Source organism: Chaetodon trifascialis, chromosome 7, assembly GCF_039877785.1.
Source record: "Chaetodon trifascialis isolate fChaTrf1 chromosome 7, fChaTrf1.hap1, whole genome shotgun sequence".
Taxonomy (NCBI): domain Eukaryota; kingdom Metazoa; phylum Chordata; class Actinopteri; order Chaetodontiformes; family Chaetodontidae; genus Chaetodon; species Chaetodon trifascialis.
This window is the reverse complement of record NC_092062.1, coordinates 14370914-14392418: the sequence shown is the minus strand read 5'-3', so window position 1 is coordinate 14392418 and position 21505 is coordinate 14370914. Positions and strand designations below refer to the sequence as shown.

General features: G+C 41.2%; 1 protein-coding gene across 1 annotated transcript in view; it reads left to right on the top strand.

Annotated features, from left to right (window-relative positions):
* cdkal1 (CDK5 regulatory subunit associated protein 1-like 1) overlaps window positions 1–21505 on the top strand; it is a 230243-nt gene that overhangs the window by 23676 nt on the left and 185062 nt on the right. Inside the window, exon 4 of the mRNA XM_070967372.1 lies at window positions 13783–13867. Coding sequence (XP_070823473.1) covers window positions 13783–13867 — 85 coding nt within the window. The remainder of the gene's footprint in view (window positions 1–13782; window positions 13868–21505) is intronic.

Here is a 21505-nt window from a genome sequence, read left to right as displayed (position 1 = left end):
ATATTAATCACTTCCTTTAGATTATTAACACTGGTCCAATGGCAAAGAGGCAGATATGTTTTTATTGCCAGAACAGTAGTTGTTTCCACTATTTTTAGTCTAAGCGAAGGGCCCTTTTTGGAACCAGGTGCACCCACTGTGTCTCTATGAACAGATGTAAGAGAGACAGATTGACTCCAGCCTCTTGCCCTGTAGAAGCAAACTCCTGCCATCTAAATTAGCAGTTGGCTGGCCTCACAGCATTCATCATTCCTGCTCCACTTTCAGCTGAGCTCGCCTACTATTTTTCACTGAGATCCCCCGCTTATTCTCCTAATGCTAGGTCTCTCTTTTGCTCACCCTCGTTATTTTGGTCTCTTCCTGTCTATTTCTCTGCATTTTTTTTACCATTTTCTCCCATGATCCTGCGCTCCCTTTCCGTCCTTCAGACTCCAAATCCTTACCTCCTTTTATCGTCTTTCTCAATTTGTTTCTCTTGATTCCTTCCCGCCCTCTCAGCCCTCCATCCTTCTCCTTTCTGTCCCTCTCTCTGCCTCTGTCTGTCAGACTGACTCTCCCTCTCCAACAGTAATGGACTCAGCGTTGTTAAGGACAGACAAATCCCAAGTGAGTAGATGTTTCTAAGATGTTGTCAAACTGTTGGCGTGAGGGCTGTAGTGGGCCCCTGCTGTGCCTATCTTGGCGCACCCTCCTCGCTTCATAGTACACACCGTAACACTGACACACACGTCTGTCTGTGAGAAGAGACAGTAGATTATGCACACGCTACAAGAACCATTGCTGTGAAGTTCTGCCACTTAACTAAGCTGATATATGGGAAAGTTGTTGTCAAGGCCCCCAGTGAGTCTGAGAGGACAGCAGTCTGGTGTATTTGCTGAGTGTGTGTGTGTATGTGTGTGAGACAAGAGAAAAGAAAGGGACTGTAAAAAATGACAGCTTAGATAATGTCCACACTAATGCGGATGTATTTGACATACATCCCTTTCTCTCTATTTTGGCCTGATATCCGTATTAAGCTGGCATTTTCCACTCCTGAAAACTAAGCTTTTTGAAAAGACTGTCCGGAGCTGACAATTTTTTTTAGACGCTGCAAAGTTAAGAGGCCTTTGTGTTGTGTCATTTACAGCACTTTGTGTTGGTTCACTTTGTATATCAGTATTACACTTCAGGTGCTATCAAACATATCCGTTTATGTAGTTCGATGACTGCATGAGTGAAAAGTCCATCAGAAACAAGAATATGCACTTTGTAAAGATTTTAAATTGGAATAGCTTCATCGTTGCTCGGCTATATTTAAATACAGTGAAAATGCTTGTACACAAGGAATCTTATTTGGCATATAAACAACATTTTTAGACTTTTTGTGTCGGTGTTGACAAGGGCTTAGATGATTCATCATCCACCCTCTCCTCTGACTGTTAGTCTTCATCTCACCATCCACTAAATTAAATAGCTTGGAGCTGGTTTATTTCTGTAGCTGGGTGCTCTGCAATCTTGAACTAATATCCTAACTATCATCTTAAATATCCTCTGCCCAGCCAGCCCAGGTGAATGATACCAGATTTGATAACCCTCCCAGCTCTACCTGTACGTCACCATTCAAAGAAAATACAAACAGCAGGAGGAGCACCAACAGGACAGAGAGGTGTCACAGCAAACCTGCAGAAATCCCGGGTCACTGAGGCATCCAGTTCTGTACTGGTATTGCTCTGTAGTTGCATCAGAAGATTAACTGCCAATGAGAATGGAAGATGTGGTTGTGGTTGCTACCTGTTTACTATTTTTCCTTAAAAAAAAAAAGACTGAAATGATTTGCCGCTAATTTTTCTGTCGATTAACTCATTGATAAATTGAGTAATTGTTTCATCTCTAATTACGTTACGTTCACGTGCCTCTCAGCTTGTACGGTCTAAATATGAGGAGCTTGTCATGTAGCCAGTGGAATTGTACTAATATCATAACTTCCTCTAGCACTGTGGGCAGTTTTTCACTTGTGACTGACAGATGTTAGTGTGTTGTGGGTAGCTGTGTGTGTGTGTGTGTGTGTGTGTGTGTGTGTATGTGTATGTGTGCGTGTAGCCAGCCAGCGTCCCTCTAATGACAGTTGATTGCATTATCATCCACGGCTGAGTGGTTGCTCACGCTGCTAGACGGATAGACCAACCGCCAAAACCCCAAGGCCCCTCTGTGTGTGTATGAGTGTGTGTGTGTGTGTGTGTGTGTGTGTGTGTGTGTGTGTGTGTGTGTGTGTGTGTGTGTGTGTGTGTGTGTGTGTGTGTGTGTGTGTGTGTGTGTGTGTGTGTGTGTGTGTGTGTGTTTGTGTGTGTGTGTGTGCGCATGTCTGCGTCTTTGTGAGCATGTGACTCTGCGCCTGTGCGAGTACTCACTTGTAAAATATGATTGGAGGTGAAACTCGTAAGACACAGGCGTACAGACACATGCACACACACATACATACAAGCATGGAACTCACAAAGATTTCCACAAATACACATACACACACGTACACACACACGCCTAGAGGAGAGGGAACCTTTTAGGCAGACATGTTGTCAGCTGGGACTCTCTCTCATCCCAATCAGACTTGTCACTCCTCGCAAACACACTCCCACACACATGCTTTGAAATATGACTTTTAGACTTTGTTGGGACTGATAGCTTCTCATATTGCACACTTATTCCTAAGAGCTGTCATTGCATCATTTCATGTATTGATGCATCTACAAAGATTGATCATGTGTGTGTGTGTTTGTGTGTGTGTGTGTGTGAATATACATACCCCCCGTAGTTTCAGCTGAAGGATTTGTGCAGCCAGCAAGTTTGCTAGTCTGACGTAAAAACCAAATAAACTTGCAAAATTTCAGTTGTAAGCTGTTGTAAGCTCTTTTATTGAGTTGGCTGTTAGTGAAATGTTCTGTGTGAGTTCAACCTCCACTGGTAAGCAGTTAGGCTGTGAAGCACCACCGTAAAGCACACTTAATTCAAAGTCGACAGAAACAAAGTAAAACCCGCCAAAACTGTCTTGGTTAGTCTTTTCACTGTTCCACCACCAACTCTAGATTGGTTAAAATAAACCTTCAATTCACTGAGTTTGATGCTGTTTTTCCCCTGTTGCCTCTGCTGCTGCTGGCCTTTTTGTGCTCCTCAGTTAGCTCAACTGATCACTGTCTGTTGCTACACCGCAGCCTTCACTTGTTATTCAGAGGCAGACCACTAAACTATCAAGATAAAATGACACAAATTGGATTAATGCAATCACAAACAATGATGTTTCTCTTATTTCTGTTTTTATTCTGCTAACTCTATTCTAGAGTTCAACGACACAGACAACCCTCTCGGAGAAACTGTTTCTTTATTTGCTGAGCCATTTTCATTATCCACCAGTTTGACTCAAACATATGAGATAAGTAATGACTGTCTGTGAGGATAATTATTTAGTGCCATGTCCAATTACAGTATGTTCCAGTTCACCAAGTCCTTTAGGCCATATTACTTATGTACCTATGTATATATTACTTATACTATGTACTTATGTACCTATTTTTTGAAAAAAAGCCAACTGTATTCATTTGATAGATATTAACAGAAAGACATGAACAGTTGCAGCCATGACACAAATCCTAACATTTCGTTATTGTGACCACCAGTAATTGAGACTGAATTATAAAATAGTTATAAACATTCCCGTCTTTAATGTGGATTGCCACAAAAATGTAATGTCTGGTTTGTGATGCTGCTGATGTTTGCATTCACTTCTGTCAGTGAGCTGAAGACGGAGAATTCAGTCTGACGTAGCAGCGAGGGATTTGGTTGGGTCACATTATGTCCGAGCAAATCTCATGTTCCCGATAAACTACAGATCTTAGTATATGACTTGATTGTGATGCACAACACTGTTGAGTGGGTCACTGCCCCACCCTGCCTTCCAGTCCACCTGTCCTCCCGGCCAGTCAGCCTGGCATCCAGCTGTCCGGTCAGCCAATCAGCCGATGCGACCAGACAGGCCTTGTTAGCTCAGTCAAGTGTGTCCATTCACCCCAAAGCCACCCCTTTGCCCTAGCGTACTTACCCCTATAAACCACCAGTGCACTGTATCCCAAGGTCAGCATGTCCTGTGTGTGTGTGTGTGTGTGTGTGTGTGTGTGTGTGTGTGTGTGTGTGTGTGTGTGTGTGTGTGTGTGTGTGTGTGTGTGTGTGTGTGTGTGTGTGTGTGTGTGTGTGTGTGTGTGTGTGTGTGTGTAAGATGAGAGATGTGTGTGGGGGCTGAGGGGGGGAGTGGAGGAGGAAAGATGATGTGTTTGAGATAGAGGGTGGAATGGATGGAGGGCAGAAGACAGAAATAACAAGGGAGAGTAGTGCGTGTGTGTGCTTGTGTCTGTGCATGCATTTGTGCACATTGGAGTGTGTGTGGGGGTGTGTGTGTGGGATGAGATGGAAAGTGGGTCATGGTGTGGTCTGTGTGTGAAGCACCAGGAGCATCATATTGACCCCTAGGGCTGCTGTCTGCCTGTTCTCTCTCTCTCTCTCTCTCTCTCTCTCTCTCTCTCTCTCTCTCTCTCTCTCTCTCTCTCTCTCTCTCTCTCTCTCTCTCTCTCTCTCACACACACACACACACACGCCCAGACGTCTCCGTCTTTGCGCTCATATATCATCTACCAGGGCTGAAGACAGCATAGATGTGTTTCTGGTGTGGAAAGTCTGCACATCTCAATCGCTCAGATTGTTTGGTTTGGTTTACGTAGTCTAGGGAAATGACTGAATGGACTCCTAGAGAGTGGAGCCAAACAGTGTGGGAAATTTGACCAAATCTGATTAAGAACCAGTGTACAGCAAAGACAGAAACAACTGTTTCCATTCTGTCATACCTTGTTTCTCTGTACAGTCAAATATGCCTTTAGAGCTTAGCTTACCTGCGAGTCTCCACTAGGGACAGATACTTCTTACACAGTGTATGTATTGCTAGCAAGGGAGTGTCAGAGAAAGTTTGGAAACTTGTTAAGTAGGTCTGTCTGAAATGGAAAATATGATACTGTAGCCTCAGTGATAGCAGTGAAAGTGGGGTTATATATGATATATATCTGTCATCTAGAGAGAGAATTAAAGGAGTCTGTATGAAAGGTTTATGGTGCTTGGAAAGCAGAAAGTCTCCAGAGCTCTTTTTCCTACATAAATATACAAGATCTGACTGCGGTGAACTTCCCTGAACTGCCTGAAAAATCCAAGCAGGATGCTTTATAATCAGTGAGAACTAAAAATGCAAAGCACTCTCCTGGCAGGGAGAAAACAGATCTGTTTGCAGAGTAATCACCACGGGAGCTCCATAGTGCTAGAAAGCAAGATTGCTGTTTCATTTTAGATTGCAATCATATCAACACAAAGTCTTTAATTATTTAGATCACAGTGCCAATTACTGAAAGGAATGTTCTACTGTAAGCCTTTGTAAATTAACCTGCAATTTATGGAATAGTTAATTTACATAATGCCTTACTGCAGTGCTGAAGTCAAAGCAGATGACATACTGTAATTGTCCATATTATAACTGATTTTTAAGCTTTCACAGTGAGTAATTATTGTGGATAGGTCTGACAGTAAAACAATTATTAATTATCCATGCTTTCATTTTGATGCCTTTTAACGCATTACAAGTAGACGCATTTTACTGTTCTTGGTAAATTATTGTTTGTCCTTTTCTGTAAATAATATGGATGAATTGTAGGATGGGTTGATTGCTTTAGGAAAGACCATTTATCCCTTTCACCTGAGAATTTATGTAGCACACAAGAGGATCATTTGAAGTCTACAAAAGTTTTTGTTTTTGTTTTATTTTTCCAGGAAACCATGATTTCCTTGTGTTCTACTGCAAAAGCCCACAGAGAAACCATTAAGCATCAAAAACATGTTCAACAATATTTGTGCTTCACTGCATGTAAAAATAAAAGACTCTGGAAAATAATCTTTTTTAATCAGCTGGGACAATTGAAGAGGAAGAAGGTCTGAGGTTAATGTTAGGGTTAGATGTTGCAGTAACAAGAGGGCAAGAACATAGAACATTTGATGTGTGGAAAAAGTGACGGCAACTATGGGTTTGCAAATGGAATAAGACAGCTGGAGGAAAGGAATAAAAGTTAGTGGGTGTAATAGATAGTGGTTAAGTGAGACAGGAGAGGAGGGGAAATATAGAGCTTGGATAATGTGGAGAAAATGAAAAGGAGAAGAGAATAGATTGAAGATAAAAGTCACATTGGGTAAAAGAGGGAGTAAAAGAATGATGGCGGTTTTAGGATGTTGTGGGAAAATATCAGTTATGTGCATGCTGATAGGAGCTTTACAACACTTTCTGAATTACACCGTGTATTCCTCCCAAAGTGTCTGTGAGTTACCTTTTTACACTCAGTGAAATACTGTTATTTGAAACAAACCGTCTTCAGGTTATATCTTTGGAAACTTATTTCATTCACTTTTCGTGAAAAATGCTATTCTGTCCTTGGTTGACTCGGTGAATCCACCTCTGGCATTTAGATAGCTTAACCCTCAATATTGTTGAGCATTTTGCCAGCCTTCCAACAGAAAGCCAGTATTTTAGTTATAGAAACATGTCCACAACAGACATTTATTGGCATAAAAAGACAATAGTCTGTTTGTTGTTTTGTGTTTGTCATTCATGGCCTGTGTCTTGCTTTACTACTCTACAAAATGTTGATTATTATAGCTCTCCTTCTGTCCATTGATTTGATATTGATACATCATAGCTTGATCTAATTTTGTGTTGCACGCAGCCTAAAGTAGCAGTATATGGTTGAATGTACCCTTCAGTGAGTTTTGCTCCCCACCTTTTCTTGTCCCACTACAGAGAGATTCATTGGTTGTGTGTCTCATCGTTGTGCTAAAGGTCTTGCTCAAATCAATCTATGTAACTGCAGCACTGCCCATCAGATGATGTTTGACGCTGGCAGCAAAATGACTTCATTTAACTATCCACCCCAGCTTATCCTTAGCAGAGGCACAGGGGACTATGGACGGGTCATCAGACTGGCACATACTGGACTAATACATATAGACAATCAGCTTTAATCATTGACTTGTGTGCAAATTCACACTTTATCATGTACATGTGAGAAAAATAATTGTTTCTGTATTTACAGTAAAGCTCCTGAGTTAAATTTCCAGTTTTTATTTGTGAACTGGAACATCTGCATACAGTGGATAAAAGGGAGTTCAGGGAAATTACCTTATTCCCATTCTGCCTGTTATTGTTTGTGTACTTCTCTGCTTTCTGACCCTGCAGCTGAGGCTCGTCTGTGTTCCTCTGTGGCGTCCTGCACACACCTGTGGGTAAATTGTACAGCAGACAAAATGTGCAAATACAGCAGAATACATAATTTTGTAGTGTTTCTGAAACACAATTTTTGTATAATTGTAGAGATGAACACACACAAAACTGGCATATGTACTAAGACTTGTTAGATCTGGAGAGAATGTTTGTATTATGAAACAAACGTTTTGTTCCATAAATCAGAGTGGGGGTACTTACTGATGGCACTCACCCACTTCTCTTTCCAGCTGATTTTTTTTTTTCCTATACTCTCTTTATTGCCCTCAATTCACTGCCTGTGTTTTCCGCTTTCATCTCCACCACTCTGTTTTTCTCTTCCTTCCTCATTTCACATCTCGTTTTGTCTCTCTGGCTGTGTTTCTCCTCATACTGATATTTGCTCACATGGTCGGCCATCCTTAAATCCCATTTGGGTATTGACGAGCACCTGCCTCCACTTCACACTCACTTTTCTCTTAATATTCCTCCCTCAGGATGACCCTCTTCCATATCTGTCTGTCCTACCTTTCATCCTTTCTGTGTTCGTTCTTTTCATGTACTGGCTACACTAGCAGCCATCTGATCCGCGCTCTCACTCTTTCTTTTTGTCCATCTTTCCATCCATACTTATTTGGTGCGTGCACCTGCTCCCAAAAACCTTTTTCCTCATCTCCATAGGGAGCAGTGTGATTGAAAAGTTACATATGACCTTGTGTATGCACGCACTAACCCCAGGTCTTGCCTTTCCAATATCCCGGTGTCTCTGGTATGATTTTGTTGAATTTATGGTAAAACACACAAACACACACACACACACACACACACACACACACACACACACACACACACACACACACACACACACACACACACAGGAATAAAATCAATGGATTAGATTTAGTCATTTGGGTCAGTTGGTGGGAGTGTTTTAACAGAATGCACCATGGTACACCTCCATACACATACAAATAAATTGAGACATACTTGTGTATATACACGCACACACACCAATACACATACATATACACAGGCAGATGTCAATTTTCCTTTTGTGGATAGTGGGAATAACTGAGAGTGGTCGAATTCCTTATATCCCGTATTGGACAAAGTTATGCGCACGCGCACACACACACACACACACACACACACACACACACACACACACACAAAACAATTTATTTGGGGGTCAGCTGTTGTGGTCAAATGGAATATATTTCTGATATTGGATAAAATATAAAACAGGCTTTTCACCTGTGGGCTGCAGACTGAATGAAATGGTGTCATTATTACACTGTTGTGTGTGTGTGTGTGTGTGTGTGTGTGTGTGTGTGTGTGTTTGATTTTCACCCTAAATTCAACCAAATCATACAAGAGAGACCAGGATATGGGAACGGCAACACCTACTACAGCTTCTCTTAAAATAACCTAATATAATAAAACGAGTCTTATTAATTTGTTTGTGTTTGGGGAGTCTTACAATAGTGCCAAGGCAGGAATTGTGTCATTATACAGTCGATCACACATGAGGGGAGCTGGTAAAATCGTTGTGTATATTGTTTTCTAATTGATCTGTAGTAAATGAATCAAATCCAGGCAGTTAAAGAGAACAATTATGGAGAATTACTTTGCTGTAGCTTGTTAATTTTGTTTTATTCTAACATTTCACATACTTTGCTCTTTGCTTTTTGTGTGCACACGTACAAGGTGTGTAAAGTCATGCTTTACTTATTAGAGAGGCAGGAATGCTCTGCTCTTCAAGCTAGCCAATGTAGACTCAGTTTACTGCACACACTCACGCACAGGGATACACATACCTACACTCACACACATATCAGGATACTTGTCTTACCCTCTGGGCCTTTTCTTCATCAGATAACAGATTAGTCAACCGTTTTTTTGTGCACATTCTGTACTAACAACTTCTCACATAATTGCCTGATGGGCATGATATGCAAAAATAACCAAATCAACCCCGTGTCATTGGCTGCTCCCCTATACATATGAAAATCTTATGCAAATTTAACTTTCCAGAGATTTCCCAGTGGTAGCATTTCTTTATGTGGCAGGAATTTATGTGCACTTGAAAGCTGAGTCACACCCAAGGCCTCTTTCCCACACTGATGTAAAGATGAACAGAAAAACACCCATGTCGGGCCCCATGAAGCAGCACCTTAACATGTTCCCTCTCTGTTAAGTTTCAAATTAGATAAAGTTTGCTCATCATTTCAGAGGCATCAATGTCAGTCTGTAGTTTTCCACTCAGCTTCTCGTTCACCTTAGCGTGAAGTTTCTGTTGTGCATCATGCATCACTAGACACTGCTTGCAGTGTCCGAACAGCACAGCTAAAGTTACTTAACCTGATGAATATCTGATATATCAAGACATGTCAGCGCAGAGTCTTCATCTCATCAAAAAATGTGACCTTATGGGTCCATATACGATCAGGCCCATGTGGAGTTTCTTACAGTTTTCTATATTCTAGACACCCGACAGGCTCACAGTCTTCACAATTTAATGAGAATGTGGCCATGTATACATTCATGGAGGCAAAACGATGCAGCTTAATTACATACAATACAATTGAACATAAGACTCAAAGGAAGGTTCCTCATCAGGCAGGTCTTGAGCCCTCACTTTGGCTACAGGGTGACTGAACAATATGTCAAGCCTTTGCAAGTGCTTTGCTTTTTCCCACTCATCTTTCTGGCCACTTGGTGTCCCTGCACAAGTAAACATGAGAAATGTTACCGGCTAGCACACATTCATTTACCCTCACACTAATATTTCATCTGTAGCCACTCTCCTGTCAGAACTGTCTTTCTCTTAGGTTGCTAAAACAACACACTCAGCTCCCTTGTGGGGTTACATTTGTCTCTCTGCTTGCACCCCATCAGTTGTAGCCATTTTAAACAAACACAAACATCTGGAGGAGGCCTTGCACTGCAGCTGTAGCCCAGTGGTCCTAACTGTAGCACTGCAGTACACATGACCCGAAACTACTTTGAAAACACCACCACCTAGTCAGGGATGAGCTGAAATGTTCCTGTCTCACAGTAAAACGACCAGAGTTGGGATTACATAGAAACGATTTAAGATGTAATCCCCATACCTAAAACAAGGCGATAATTTAATGTTTGTGACAGGGGCTTCTGTCGTTTGCACATTGTTCTGGTGTTTTGTAATGAGATTACACCACTGAAGGCCCCTTCTGACCAAGACACAGCTGCTGCCTTGATTAATTTCAATGCCTGGTCGTGGCTTTGACCCCCAGTTCACTGGTGTGAGTAGCGGCACCGGAGGGGGGTATATGGTTGCCACCACTGTGAGCTGTCACAGATCTTCTCCTTTTCTGCTGCTGAAGTTTGACTGTGTTAAGCTTTTGCCACTGGGTGGGGATGGACTGTTGTACTTGCTGCACTATGTATCTGCTGTGCTGATCCTGTGCTGGATCAAGAACAGCTGCTGCCATTGTCACTTCCTGGACTGAAAGGGCCTTAGAGGTTTAAAGCTACAAATACCAGAAAATTAGTCCTTAGCTTTTGGACAAAGGCCGTGGCTGCCTTGCTCCAGTGATGGAAAAACAATGATTTGAAAGTCTTTTGAACATGAGCTTGTTGTATAACACGGGCAAGCACAGAAAGGATGCTGCCCCAAATGATAGTCTGTAAATATATAGTACATAATGTACTGCTGAAATTATTAATCCACGTGAATAATAGTCAGTTTCTATGCTAATTTAATATATATGAGCCTGTTTATTTAAAATTTGATCTGATTCAGAAACTCTTGAGCAAGAAGAAGCTTTAAAACTGAAAAAAAAAAACAAAAAAAAAACAAATGTGCAGCATGTTTTTGTTTCACTGTTTGCTGTAGTCCCCTTTTCCTGTATAGTTTTTATCCCTGTAGTGGTAAGTAGTGCTGACTCTGTAGATAGGATTGTTTTGCAGATGTTGTGTGTGTGTGTGTGTGTGTGTGTGTGTGTGTGTGTGTGTGTGTGTGTGTGTGTGTGTGTGTGTGTGTGTGTGTGTGTGTGTGTGTGTGTGTGTGGTAAATTGATGGAGAGCTTGTTATTGTTGGTCTGGAAAGCCTCCCTCGGGACAGAGAGGAGACAGCAACCACACAGCTGAGACCACTCCCACTAGTCCTGTGTGTGTGTGTGTGTGTGTGTGTGTGTGTGTGTGTGTGTGTGTGTGTTGCCTTGACAAATAAAGGTAGGCATAATGGGCACCCTTTGCCAGCTGGACTCTCTGTTTCTCCCTCTCTCTGTCTCTCTTTCTCGCCAGTATTAATGAATTCTCGAGTATTAATTTGCTCACCATGCGTAGATACATGTACATACATATCACTGCCTTTCGTTTGTAGCTGTATGATTACTCAGTATTGTTTTGGGCACTCTATTTATAGTCTTGTCTAAAACGAAATGATGATTCCCCACAATACACAAATGCCCAAACATACAAACAAACTCAGACCCGACACATGACTCACATCCTACTGGTGTGACTCACATTATGTTCGTGCTTGTACAAGATGTGCAGCTGTACTACTGTTTTTATGAGACTTCATTAAGTCTTACTTGCTGTCTGCTACAATCAACGCCTCATCAACACACCTCAAGGCACTGCTGTGTTTTCACATTTTATGAGATTCAGTGGTTTCTATAACCACGCCACCTACAGGTGGTGAAAAGTCTTAAAATATTAAAACATTGAATGCATAACCTCAGTGCCTTCGATGTTCCTGAAAAGCATCAGAACATTGTGCATTTAAAGTCTTGAAAGGGCTTTTTCTCTTACAGGTTTGTTGTTTGTATTTTTCTCATCAGGCTTAGTTCAAACTTTTTGGCAAAATGGCAGAAGAGTCAGAATAGTACTAAATATTAGCTTTATTTGTGTCTCATTGTAAATAATTTGATGAATGGCGTTGTACCTTTATATTTTGTCCTTCATCCAGAAAAAGTGTGCGTGTGTGTTTTGTTGATAGTGAGGGGTTGAGAAAGAATGGTTACCTAAGGCAAGGTGTGGTGTGGTTGGTAATCTCCCCATTCTCCGCATCCTGGGACCTGCTGTGTATGCTACAGAAAAGTACTCTGGGTGTGGATCGAATTAACTAATGCAGGAAACACAGTGTGAGTGGGGTGTGTGTATGCTTGACTGCAGCAGCGAAGTGGATTCTAAGTGAAATATCTGGTTCAACGTGGCGTAAAGGAGCAAGCTTCTAGCTCCCCACCACCGCCGTGCCATATCCCCCTGAGTACGTGTGTCTTTGTGTGTGACAGCTCTCCTGGCAGTGCCATGCAAAGCCTGCCACCATCATCTTGAGCAGCAGCTGAGCTTAACATCACAGGGAAGCAGCACACCGCTGCGCGTGTGTGTGCATGTGTGTGTCGTGCATACATGTCTATTAAACCGTTTCAGTTTATGTAACTCAAAATAGGCCTGTTTTGGAGTATTGCAGACATCTGTGTTTGCTAGAAGTTTGTTTTTTTGCCAAATTGTGGCCACTGCGTGAGACGCTCTAGAAGATTCTTTGGCAAGTAACAATGAGTTGACTGGTTTTCACTGTTCAAAATCTAGTTGGCATAGCAGGCCAAGGATAGGCAGTCGTCAGTGCAAGACAATGAGATGCAGTTGAAAGCTCAAGAAAAGCTAGTTCAGCTTTGAGGTAAAAGAATGACCTTTGCTGCTTGAGCTGGATGGGTCTCCATATTAAATACAGTTTTATTTAGAAAGCACACTTAAAAAGCAGCTGGCATTGCTGCAGTGTTGGACATTTCCAAGTTAAAAAACAAAAACAGATTAAACCCAATCTATTAAAATATTTGGTTTATTTGACTCAATCTGAAGCATTGCAAAGTGCCAAACTATTAAAAGGCTTTATGAACAAACAAATAAACAATAAAACCTTAAAAACAACTCTGCTTAATATTATGCTCTAAGAAGGAGGCCAGTACAAATGAAATCTGTTCCCCCGTTCATCTGGCACTCAGAAACCTCGCTTCAGCATTCTGGATTAACTGCAGACATGCCAGGGATGAGTGACAGCATGCACATGTGTACACTGAACTAAACTGATTGAGATGACAGCATGCACATTTATTTATTTTTTTAATTCTGTGAGAGTGTGATACCTGTGAATATCCAGCATATGATACCTTAAACTCATTAGACACCTTTTGAAAGACTGTAGCAATCTTAAATGATTATTCAGCGTGAAGGAGATTTTTTTTTTTCACAACTTTGAGCAGAAGTGACAATTTGCACAGCGACAGATACCAACGTGATCATAAGGGAGTGACTTGTTGAGGAGATGCTGACCCAACTAATTAGCTCGGTTTTCCTAGCATTCCCTATGCTTTCTTGAATTTGTTTTGTGATTATGTGTTGATTGTTTAGTTCTAGGTTTTCTTTTTCTGTCACGCTTGTGATTATATTCTGCAAAAATAAACTGGCTTTCTCTCTTTCTTTAGATGACCCAACAGATGCAGACCTGTGGTTGCTCAACAGCTGCACTGTGAAAAACCCTGCAGAAGACCACTTCAGAAACTCAATCAAGTACTGAAAAATACAAAATACACACACAAACACTTTGTGCTCCATTTTTCATTTTATGTAGCCAGTAAAGTTGAAGGATTTTCATTGGATTTGAATTAAACTTTAGCAGCTGATTAAAATATCTTCAGCATATATTGTGATGGAATAAATCCACCAGAGCTAGTTTGATTGGCTGCTGGAATTAGAACTATAGGAAGTGGAAATGACTCAGGCAGAATTGAAGACGCATGTCTTGAACCATTAAGATAGCAAAGAGACTGATTACATCAGAATATGAGGCGAAAGTGACTTAGGTCTGTTTGTTTTTACCAATAAACGACCAATAACATGGCCAGAGTAGCCAAAAAGAAGTAATTATGTTGCCTTTTTCAATATTAATGCTGTTTTCATCCATGTTTAGCTATACAACAACTATTTTCTAATGTATAAATGTGTGCGTGTGTGTGTATGTGTTTGCGTATGTTTTCAGCTTGTTGCCCCATGTCTGCGTCCACCTACTCATTCTCACACACAGAAACAGAAACACACATATTTGCATAAACAGGGAAATTAAGATTGAAATTGTTTTGCATTTTGATTAATTTCCATCCATCAGGGGCACACACACACACCTGGCAGGTGTGTGTGAGAGAAGGCAAGGGTATGAATCAGTGGGTGAATTAGCTATTGAAAACAGGAGATTCACCAGATTCACTCAAGATCTGAGCTGTGGCTCTTTATGGACTGTGGGCAGAAATCCAACTCCATCCAAATCCAGTGAACATACTGACTGTTCACATATACATTTTTCAACTTTTCACCCCTGTTTGAGACATCTTCCTGTAAGATTTCAATAAGGATCCGTTAAAGTCATGTAAAATCCAGGTAATCTGCTTGAGCCTGTCTGTAGAGGGCTTGTTAACACACGTCTACAATCCAACACAGCATAGCGACCAGCAATTTTGTAAGCATTGCGTTATAAATGACATTTCTAATGACCCATTTTTTCAGTTCCTTATTTTAAGGCTGAAACGATCAGTTGATTACTCAGTAGATTAAAATTAATCAGCAACTATTTTGATAATCCTGTCACCTTTTGAGCAGAAAGAGCCAAACATTTTAAAGACAAAAAGGTTGAGAAAATAATCTGCCAATTTATTGATAATAATCATCACATCCCTGCAGTTATTATGGACAGTGAATGTGGATTAGACTGCGCATTGCTCTGGCTGTTTTGACTTCTAGCAAAGCAGAAGAAAAAGCTCTCAGTTCCATGGTCACTCTCAAAAGTTTTGCGTACATTTGGACACCTTCAACAGCCTTCCTGTCTCAGTAGCCTCGGAGCTGAAACAGGACGGTTGTCTGACAAGTTTGACACGACAAATTGTGGGTTTTTCAGTTAGTTTGTTCTTGATTTGCGTAATAACGCTCAAAAAGCAGCAATTTATCATCTGTCACATTTTACATTTTGGATGTCGAGTAACTTATAAGGCAATATTACAGTTTCAAGGGTGAACAATTTCACTTGGCCAGCGTGATCAGTGCAATCTTCCCGTCTTTCTGCTTCAGCCGTCTCTGCATGCGTGCTTTCACTCTTACTGTCATGCCAATTTTTACGCAAAGAATTTTTCAATTGAAATGCACAAAATAATAACACACTTCAAGACTTTGAAAATGCCTTCCTTGTTGATGCCAGAGTTTTTCTTTGACTGGAAATCACCCAACTGTAATGCTAATGCAATTAATGCTCTATTCACTGGGAGGGACGCACAGACACACACACACACACACACACACACACACACACACACACACACACACACACACACACACACAGGAGGAATGAAAAAGTTTTTTGCCTTTCATCATTCGCTGCTTGTATGATGGAGACACAAACGAGGGGGTACAGGATCAGAGAGAATCCAAATGCCCACTTCAGTCTTTCTTTCCTTCACACCTTCATTTTTCTTTGGCTTCTCTTCAAATGATAGACAGAGAAAAAAAAAACGAGAGGAGGAGGCAGGCACACGGCTGCCTCGCGCTCAGTCACACGCTGGCCGTGATGCCTGCACCTCCTGGTACCACAAACGTGTGCTGCGCGCGCACACACACACACACACACATATGCATGGTCACAGAAGTAACAATCAGTGTCCTAGTAAATGAGTTGAGGGGTTTAAAATGGAAGCACAGGGGCTTTCAGCAGTCTTCTATCATGGTTTGGAGAGACGTAGTGAAAAGACGGTTTATTACTTCTGGAGAACTGGGGCTTAGTTGGCATCCGTGCCAAGTACGTGGGATAAGGAGTTGTATTTGTGTGTTTGTGTGTGGGGGGTTGTCAGGTGAATGGATGCCCAGGCCTGCTTGTGAGAGAGAGAGTGTTTGTGTGTGTGTGTGTGTGTGCGTGCGTGCGTGCGTGCGTGTGTGGTGCCAGCAGATGCATATGGAGTGTATATGTTCTGTATGTGTATTGAAAAACCACCTAACAATATTGATTAGTCTTGAAGCTGAAAACCGAGGTTACTTTTCGGTCTGCACCGTGTGTGTGTGTGTGTGTGTGTGTGTGTGTGTGTGTGTGTGTGTGTGTGTGTGTGTGTGTGTGTGTGTGTGTGTGTGTGTGTGTGTGTGTGTGTGTGTGTGTGTGTGTGTGTGTGCATGCATGTATATGTGCCATTTTTCTTCATACGAGCTGAGAACTAAACACAAACAAGTTTTACATTGTTTTAGGTTAAGTATATAGTGAGCCCAGACAGCTCTTTATTGCTCAAGGACACAGAGGCCAGGTTCAAGATTCCAGCAGTTCAGGATCAAGTTTTGTTGATGTGATCAGTCATTATTTATTATATACATTAATTTGTTTACTTAATTATTCCTATCTGTGGCGTTGTAGTGCTATACCAAACTGTTGCCCTCAGCATTTTGAGACCAAACTGACTTACATGATTTTGTTCAGCATGCAGGGGTGAGTTGACATGTGTGGGAGACGGGATTCCCTCCAGCTTTTTGAGAGCGATGGCACACTCTGCCCTGCTGTTCGCTTTTTCAGCAGGACTTCTACATCAGAAACTCACTCACTAGCATAAACCGCTAATAGAGCAGCTTCTGAATGCTAAAAAGTCAATTAGTATGAATATTTGGGTGTGCTTGTGCCTGTGCATGTGTTTGAAATGCCAAAATCTATAGCATAATTCAGTGTCAGAGACCTCTTAAATCAATGAACGCAGAATGCATTAAAGAAACAGTTGCTCAACTGCATGTAATTAAACATGTGTTTGTGTGCGTGTGTGTGCGTGCATGTTTGTGTGTTGGATTTCTCTGCTTGACTGTCTCAAGTAATTTGTATGATCAAGGGAATGTGTGCTTAACGAATTAGAACCCAACTCAGAGTTCTGTACTTCTGTTTTGAAAATACGGCAATTCCCACATTATATTTACATTCATTTGAATATAATTTTGATATTCATGAACCAACCATAAGAAAGAAAAATCATTAATTTTAATTAAAAAGGGACACACAACAGAGAGAATTAACTCTTGGAAGAAGTCCAAAGTGTATGTGTTGTGCTTATGCTGTGTGTTCATGTGTAGGCTGGCTGGTGAATATATATTGTGGCCTCTGGCTACAGGACAGACTATTGTTGGCTCAGTGCTGTCTTTGCAGAAGTTGCTTTACAAATGTGTAGACCACATGCTGCCAAAAGTATAGAAAAACTACCCACAAGTTAGTTGCTATATGCAGGGCGCTTAGGCCTACATGTCACATTTCAAAATAAAACTGAAACCGATAAGATAAGACATTGTGTCTTAATTAATCTTGGTTGTGTATTAGTATTTTCAAGATCCACAAAAGGAACAATGAGTACAGATGATTCTGTATTAAATTCCAGAACATTTCAACAAAATATTCTTTAGATTAAAAGTATTCCTAATATCGTACATAATTACAGTTTCAGTTGATAAATTTATCGTTTTCTGATGGTAGAGAGGTCTTAAGATCAGCAGTGTCTCCTCAGTATAACTAGTGCAACACTGAGGTCCAGACTGTATATTCTAATTTGATACCATATATTCACAGTAGAGTTACAGATGATGAATATACATTATAGCCCACGGCTGCATCTGTTGATTAAAAAGATGTCCACTGACATTAGGCAAGTGATTTTATGTCATTGATTTTTGACCCCACATTTACCGGAGGCAAAGGTCGCGCTCGGCAAATAAAATCATTAAAGTGAAAATCCACCCTGAAACAAAATTTGCATACGTTATTCCACAAATGTAATTTTTCACCCTGTGTCTGAGAGCATTAAAACATCTTTCCAAAACCTAGGATCCAGAGAGTTGAAGCAATCTGTTCAATGACAAATTGTTGAAATACTAAGACCTGAACTGCGCCATTAATAACGGATCGGAGACTGACCTTAGAAAACCGTGAACGCAGCTCACCCACAGAAGCACATAAATATATGTTAGTCTAGTTTGTTCTTCCAAGAATCAATCAAAGCTCTTACGTTACTTTGTGGTCAAGTGACGTGTTTTCTTTCTCCAGAGCTTAATCATGGCGCTGGTTTCTGGCCTCACAGCATGTTGTTTTAAATCAACTGACACACCGAAAGTGACTGACATTAAGGCCAGAAATGTTTCCTTTTCATCAGGACATGACAGCGAGGTATAAACAAACTGAAATCTGCAGTGACCTTTAGAGTTGTTTACTAAGGGCAGTTGTTTTATGTCTGTGTTCACCCAGTCCAGCAGACACACAGGCATGGATTTGTAGTTGGCTGGACACACAGACACAAACAGACAGACACACACACACACACACACACACACACACACACACACACACACACACACACACACACACACACACACACACACACACACACACACACACAGCTTGCTGCCTGGGGCTGGTTTTGGTACAACCCAGGGATTGGTATTTAATCTGTCAGTTCTGCAGGGCATTAGCCTACATTTTGGGGTACACACACACACAACACAACACAAAAATAGTGAGAGAGAGGGACAGACTGACAGACATAGAGGGGAAAACAGACATAGACAGAGAGGGGAGGTAAAGAGGGTGTAGCTGAGTTGAGGAGTCCTGATGTCAGTGAGCTCAGGGCTCTATGAGAGCCACGTTAATGCCTGGGCTGGCCCGTACGTGACCCGGCTTTATGTCTTCGTCTGCATAGTTACACTGTCTTCAACCTTTCTGCACTCTGCTGCCAAAAATGGTGTTTTCTCTAGTACGTGGGAGGGGACAGTCTGTTATGTTTCATTTTTAAATAGGCCATCCTGTCTGCTTTCTGCACTGTTCTGTTGTCCTTTTGTTAAAGTTGATTAGATTTATTGTTTTGATTTATTTCATAATGCAGCATACCAGCACTATGACAGCAGAAGGTTTTCACAGCGACACAACAAACTGCAGTCCTCTGTGTTTCACAGTTGAGCAGGCTTACTGATGTCACTGCTGTGCTCATTGCACAGCATGAACAGAGGTAAAGGTTCCAGGTTCTATTCTACTCTGGCTTGTTCTGTTCCTGTGATGGTATGGTGAAATGCCTTAAGCTTTGCTTTGAATAAGTCATGTCAGATGTGTGATTTATTCATTGTAAAGACCTTGAAACCTCGATGGCTCGGCTCTGTGCTCCTTACAAATGTACCAAAACTGTTACAGAAGTATGCTCCCGTGTGCTATATGCAACCTGTCTCAATCTTCATGTCTGATATTTCATGAGCTGCTGCCAATGTTGTGATGAACATTATCGGTGTTAAAACCTTTTCATTGAACAGCTTTTTACAACATTTGACGGTGTTGGCTCCATTAGTTGCTCAAGATGCAGATAGTTGACTGACAGGAACCTTTATCTGGATAATTCACCTTTACACAGTGCTGAAAGTTGTCTGATAGTTCCCCCTCATCCAGTCCACCGCCAGCTTTGATCTAACTCAAATTAACTTGAACCTGTTAGCAGGCTTTTTAGGAGTAGTGAGGTCACTATCTAGCATTCAAGACCAACAGAGGTATCCTTTTAAAATCATTTACCTGCTGTCAGGCTTGATTTTTGTGCTTTTGTGTGAGCTTAACCTAAGAGATTCAGCTACAACAACAAACAGTCAGACCCAATTTTGTGCAAGGCATGCTGAGAGTGAAGTAACAGTCTTACCTTTTTTAAGCTTGTTTATCAGAAAAGGTGATAGTCAAAGCAGGCTTCAGGAGGGATGAATGTAATGTGATGAAAGGCTAATAATGCTTAAATCCCTGTTCCTAACAGACTTGACTTTTATCAGCTTCTGTCAGCTTTAAAAGACCATTTATTTTGTCCTCTCAGTTACAGAGCAGGTGAAAGGTATTTTATATGGCTTTAGTACTGGAATGTGAAGTCAGAGATTGTTCTGCTATTATCTGATCACCATTGGCACTGAACATGAATATGAACATGACATTACAATAGTAGTAGTAGTTGTAGTAGTACGTCCCCACAATGGGCTGCAATGTTATCCGTGCATTTTGGCATTGTCAAAGTACGTCCACTAAAAATGTTTTTTTTGTTTTTTTTGTTTTTTTGCCACTGACAGGCTCAGATTGTTATTCTAAGCATCTGACAGCATTATGGAAATTATTCCTACAGAAATGTACCTTTTTGTTAAAGAGTAAGATCTTTTTTATTTGTCTGTTCAAAGCCACCAAACTCCATTTAGAGAAACAGTGATTTTATCATCAGAAAACACACTTCATTCAAACTCAACAGAAATAAACAAACAATCAAAAAACTCAACATAACCTTCTTGGTTCGTCATTCACTGTTCCATCAATCATCACCAACTCTGCTTTGGTTGATATAAACTCTTAATTCAGCGAATCGGGACAGTAGTGAGAGAGAGGGCAGTCATTAGAGAAGCAGTGGAGGAGAACCGCATGCATGTAGAGCCAGTTTATTTTCACATCTTGCTCTTTTCACTGGACATTATGTCTGGAGAACCTTAAACATGTCTGACTTCAATAGATTTTCCAGGTAAATGACCAGATGATGGAAACCCTGCTCCCAGTCAGCATGAGTGAGGCAACGGGTAGTTGTGATGTAGCTTTTTCGTGTGAGAGCTGTCCAGCAGTCAGAGCTAGCTTGGCTGCGCTGATTAGCCTGACTTTTAGATTTCAAAGAGTTTGTCGGTGCATTTAATCGTCGTAGCTTTTGATGTCATAACACGTTCGGGCTCGAGGTACCAAACTAGCTCTTTCAGTCCTTCGCCCTCTATTGCACTGATTGGCAGCATTTATTGCACACCAGTTGGGTGACAGCCTTGGACCAAAGTGCATCGTACTGTGTGTGTGTATGCAAATTAACCTGTAAATCAATAATCTTCTTGGTGGATAACTGAATAGTGGTTTACCATTGACATCCCTTTATGTGTGTTTTGTGTGTCTGTGTATTCAGCTCGACACAACACTCACAAAAAGTTGAAACTCACAGGGATGCTTTTAGTTAAGGCTGACCATCTGACTCCATGCTATTTATGAATATGCCTTGAAGAAAGGCACACAGACACACACACACACACACACACATGCAAACTGGACATTTATTGCCTGCAGATGCAGTCAGAAGGTGCCAGTGATAGATTATTAGAGGACCAGCAGACCTCTGGAATAGT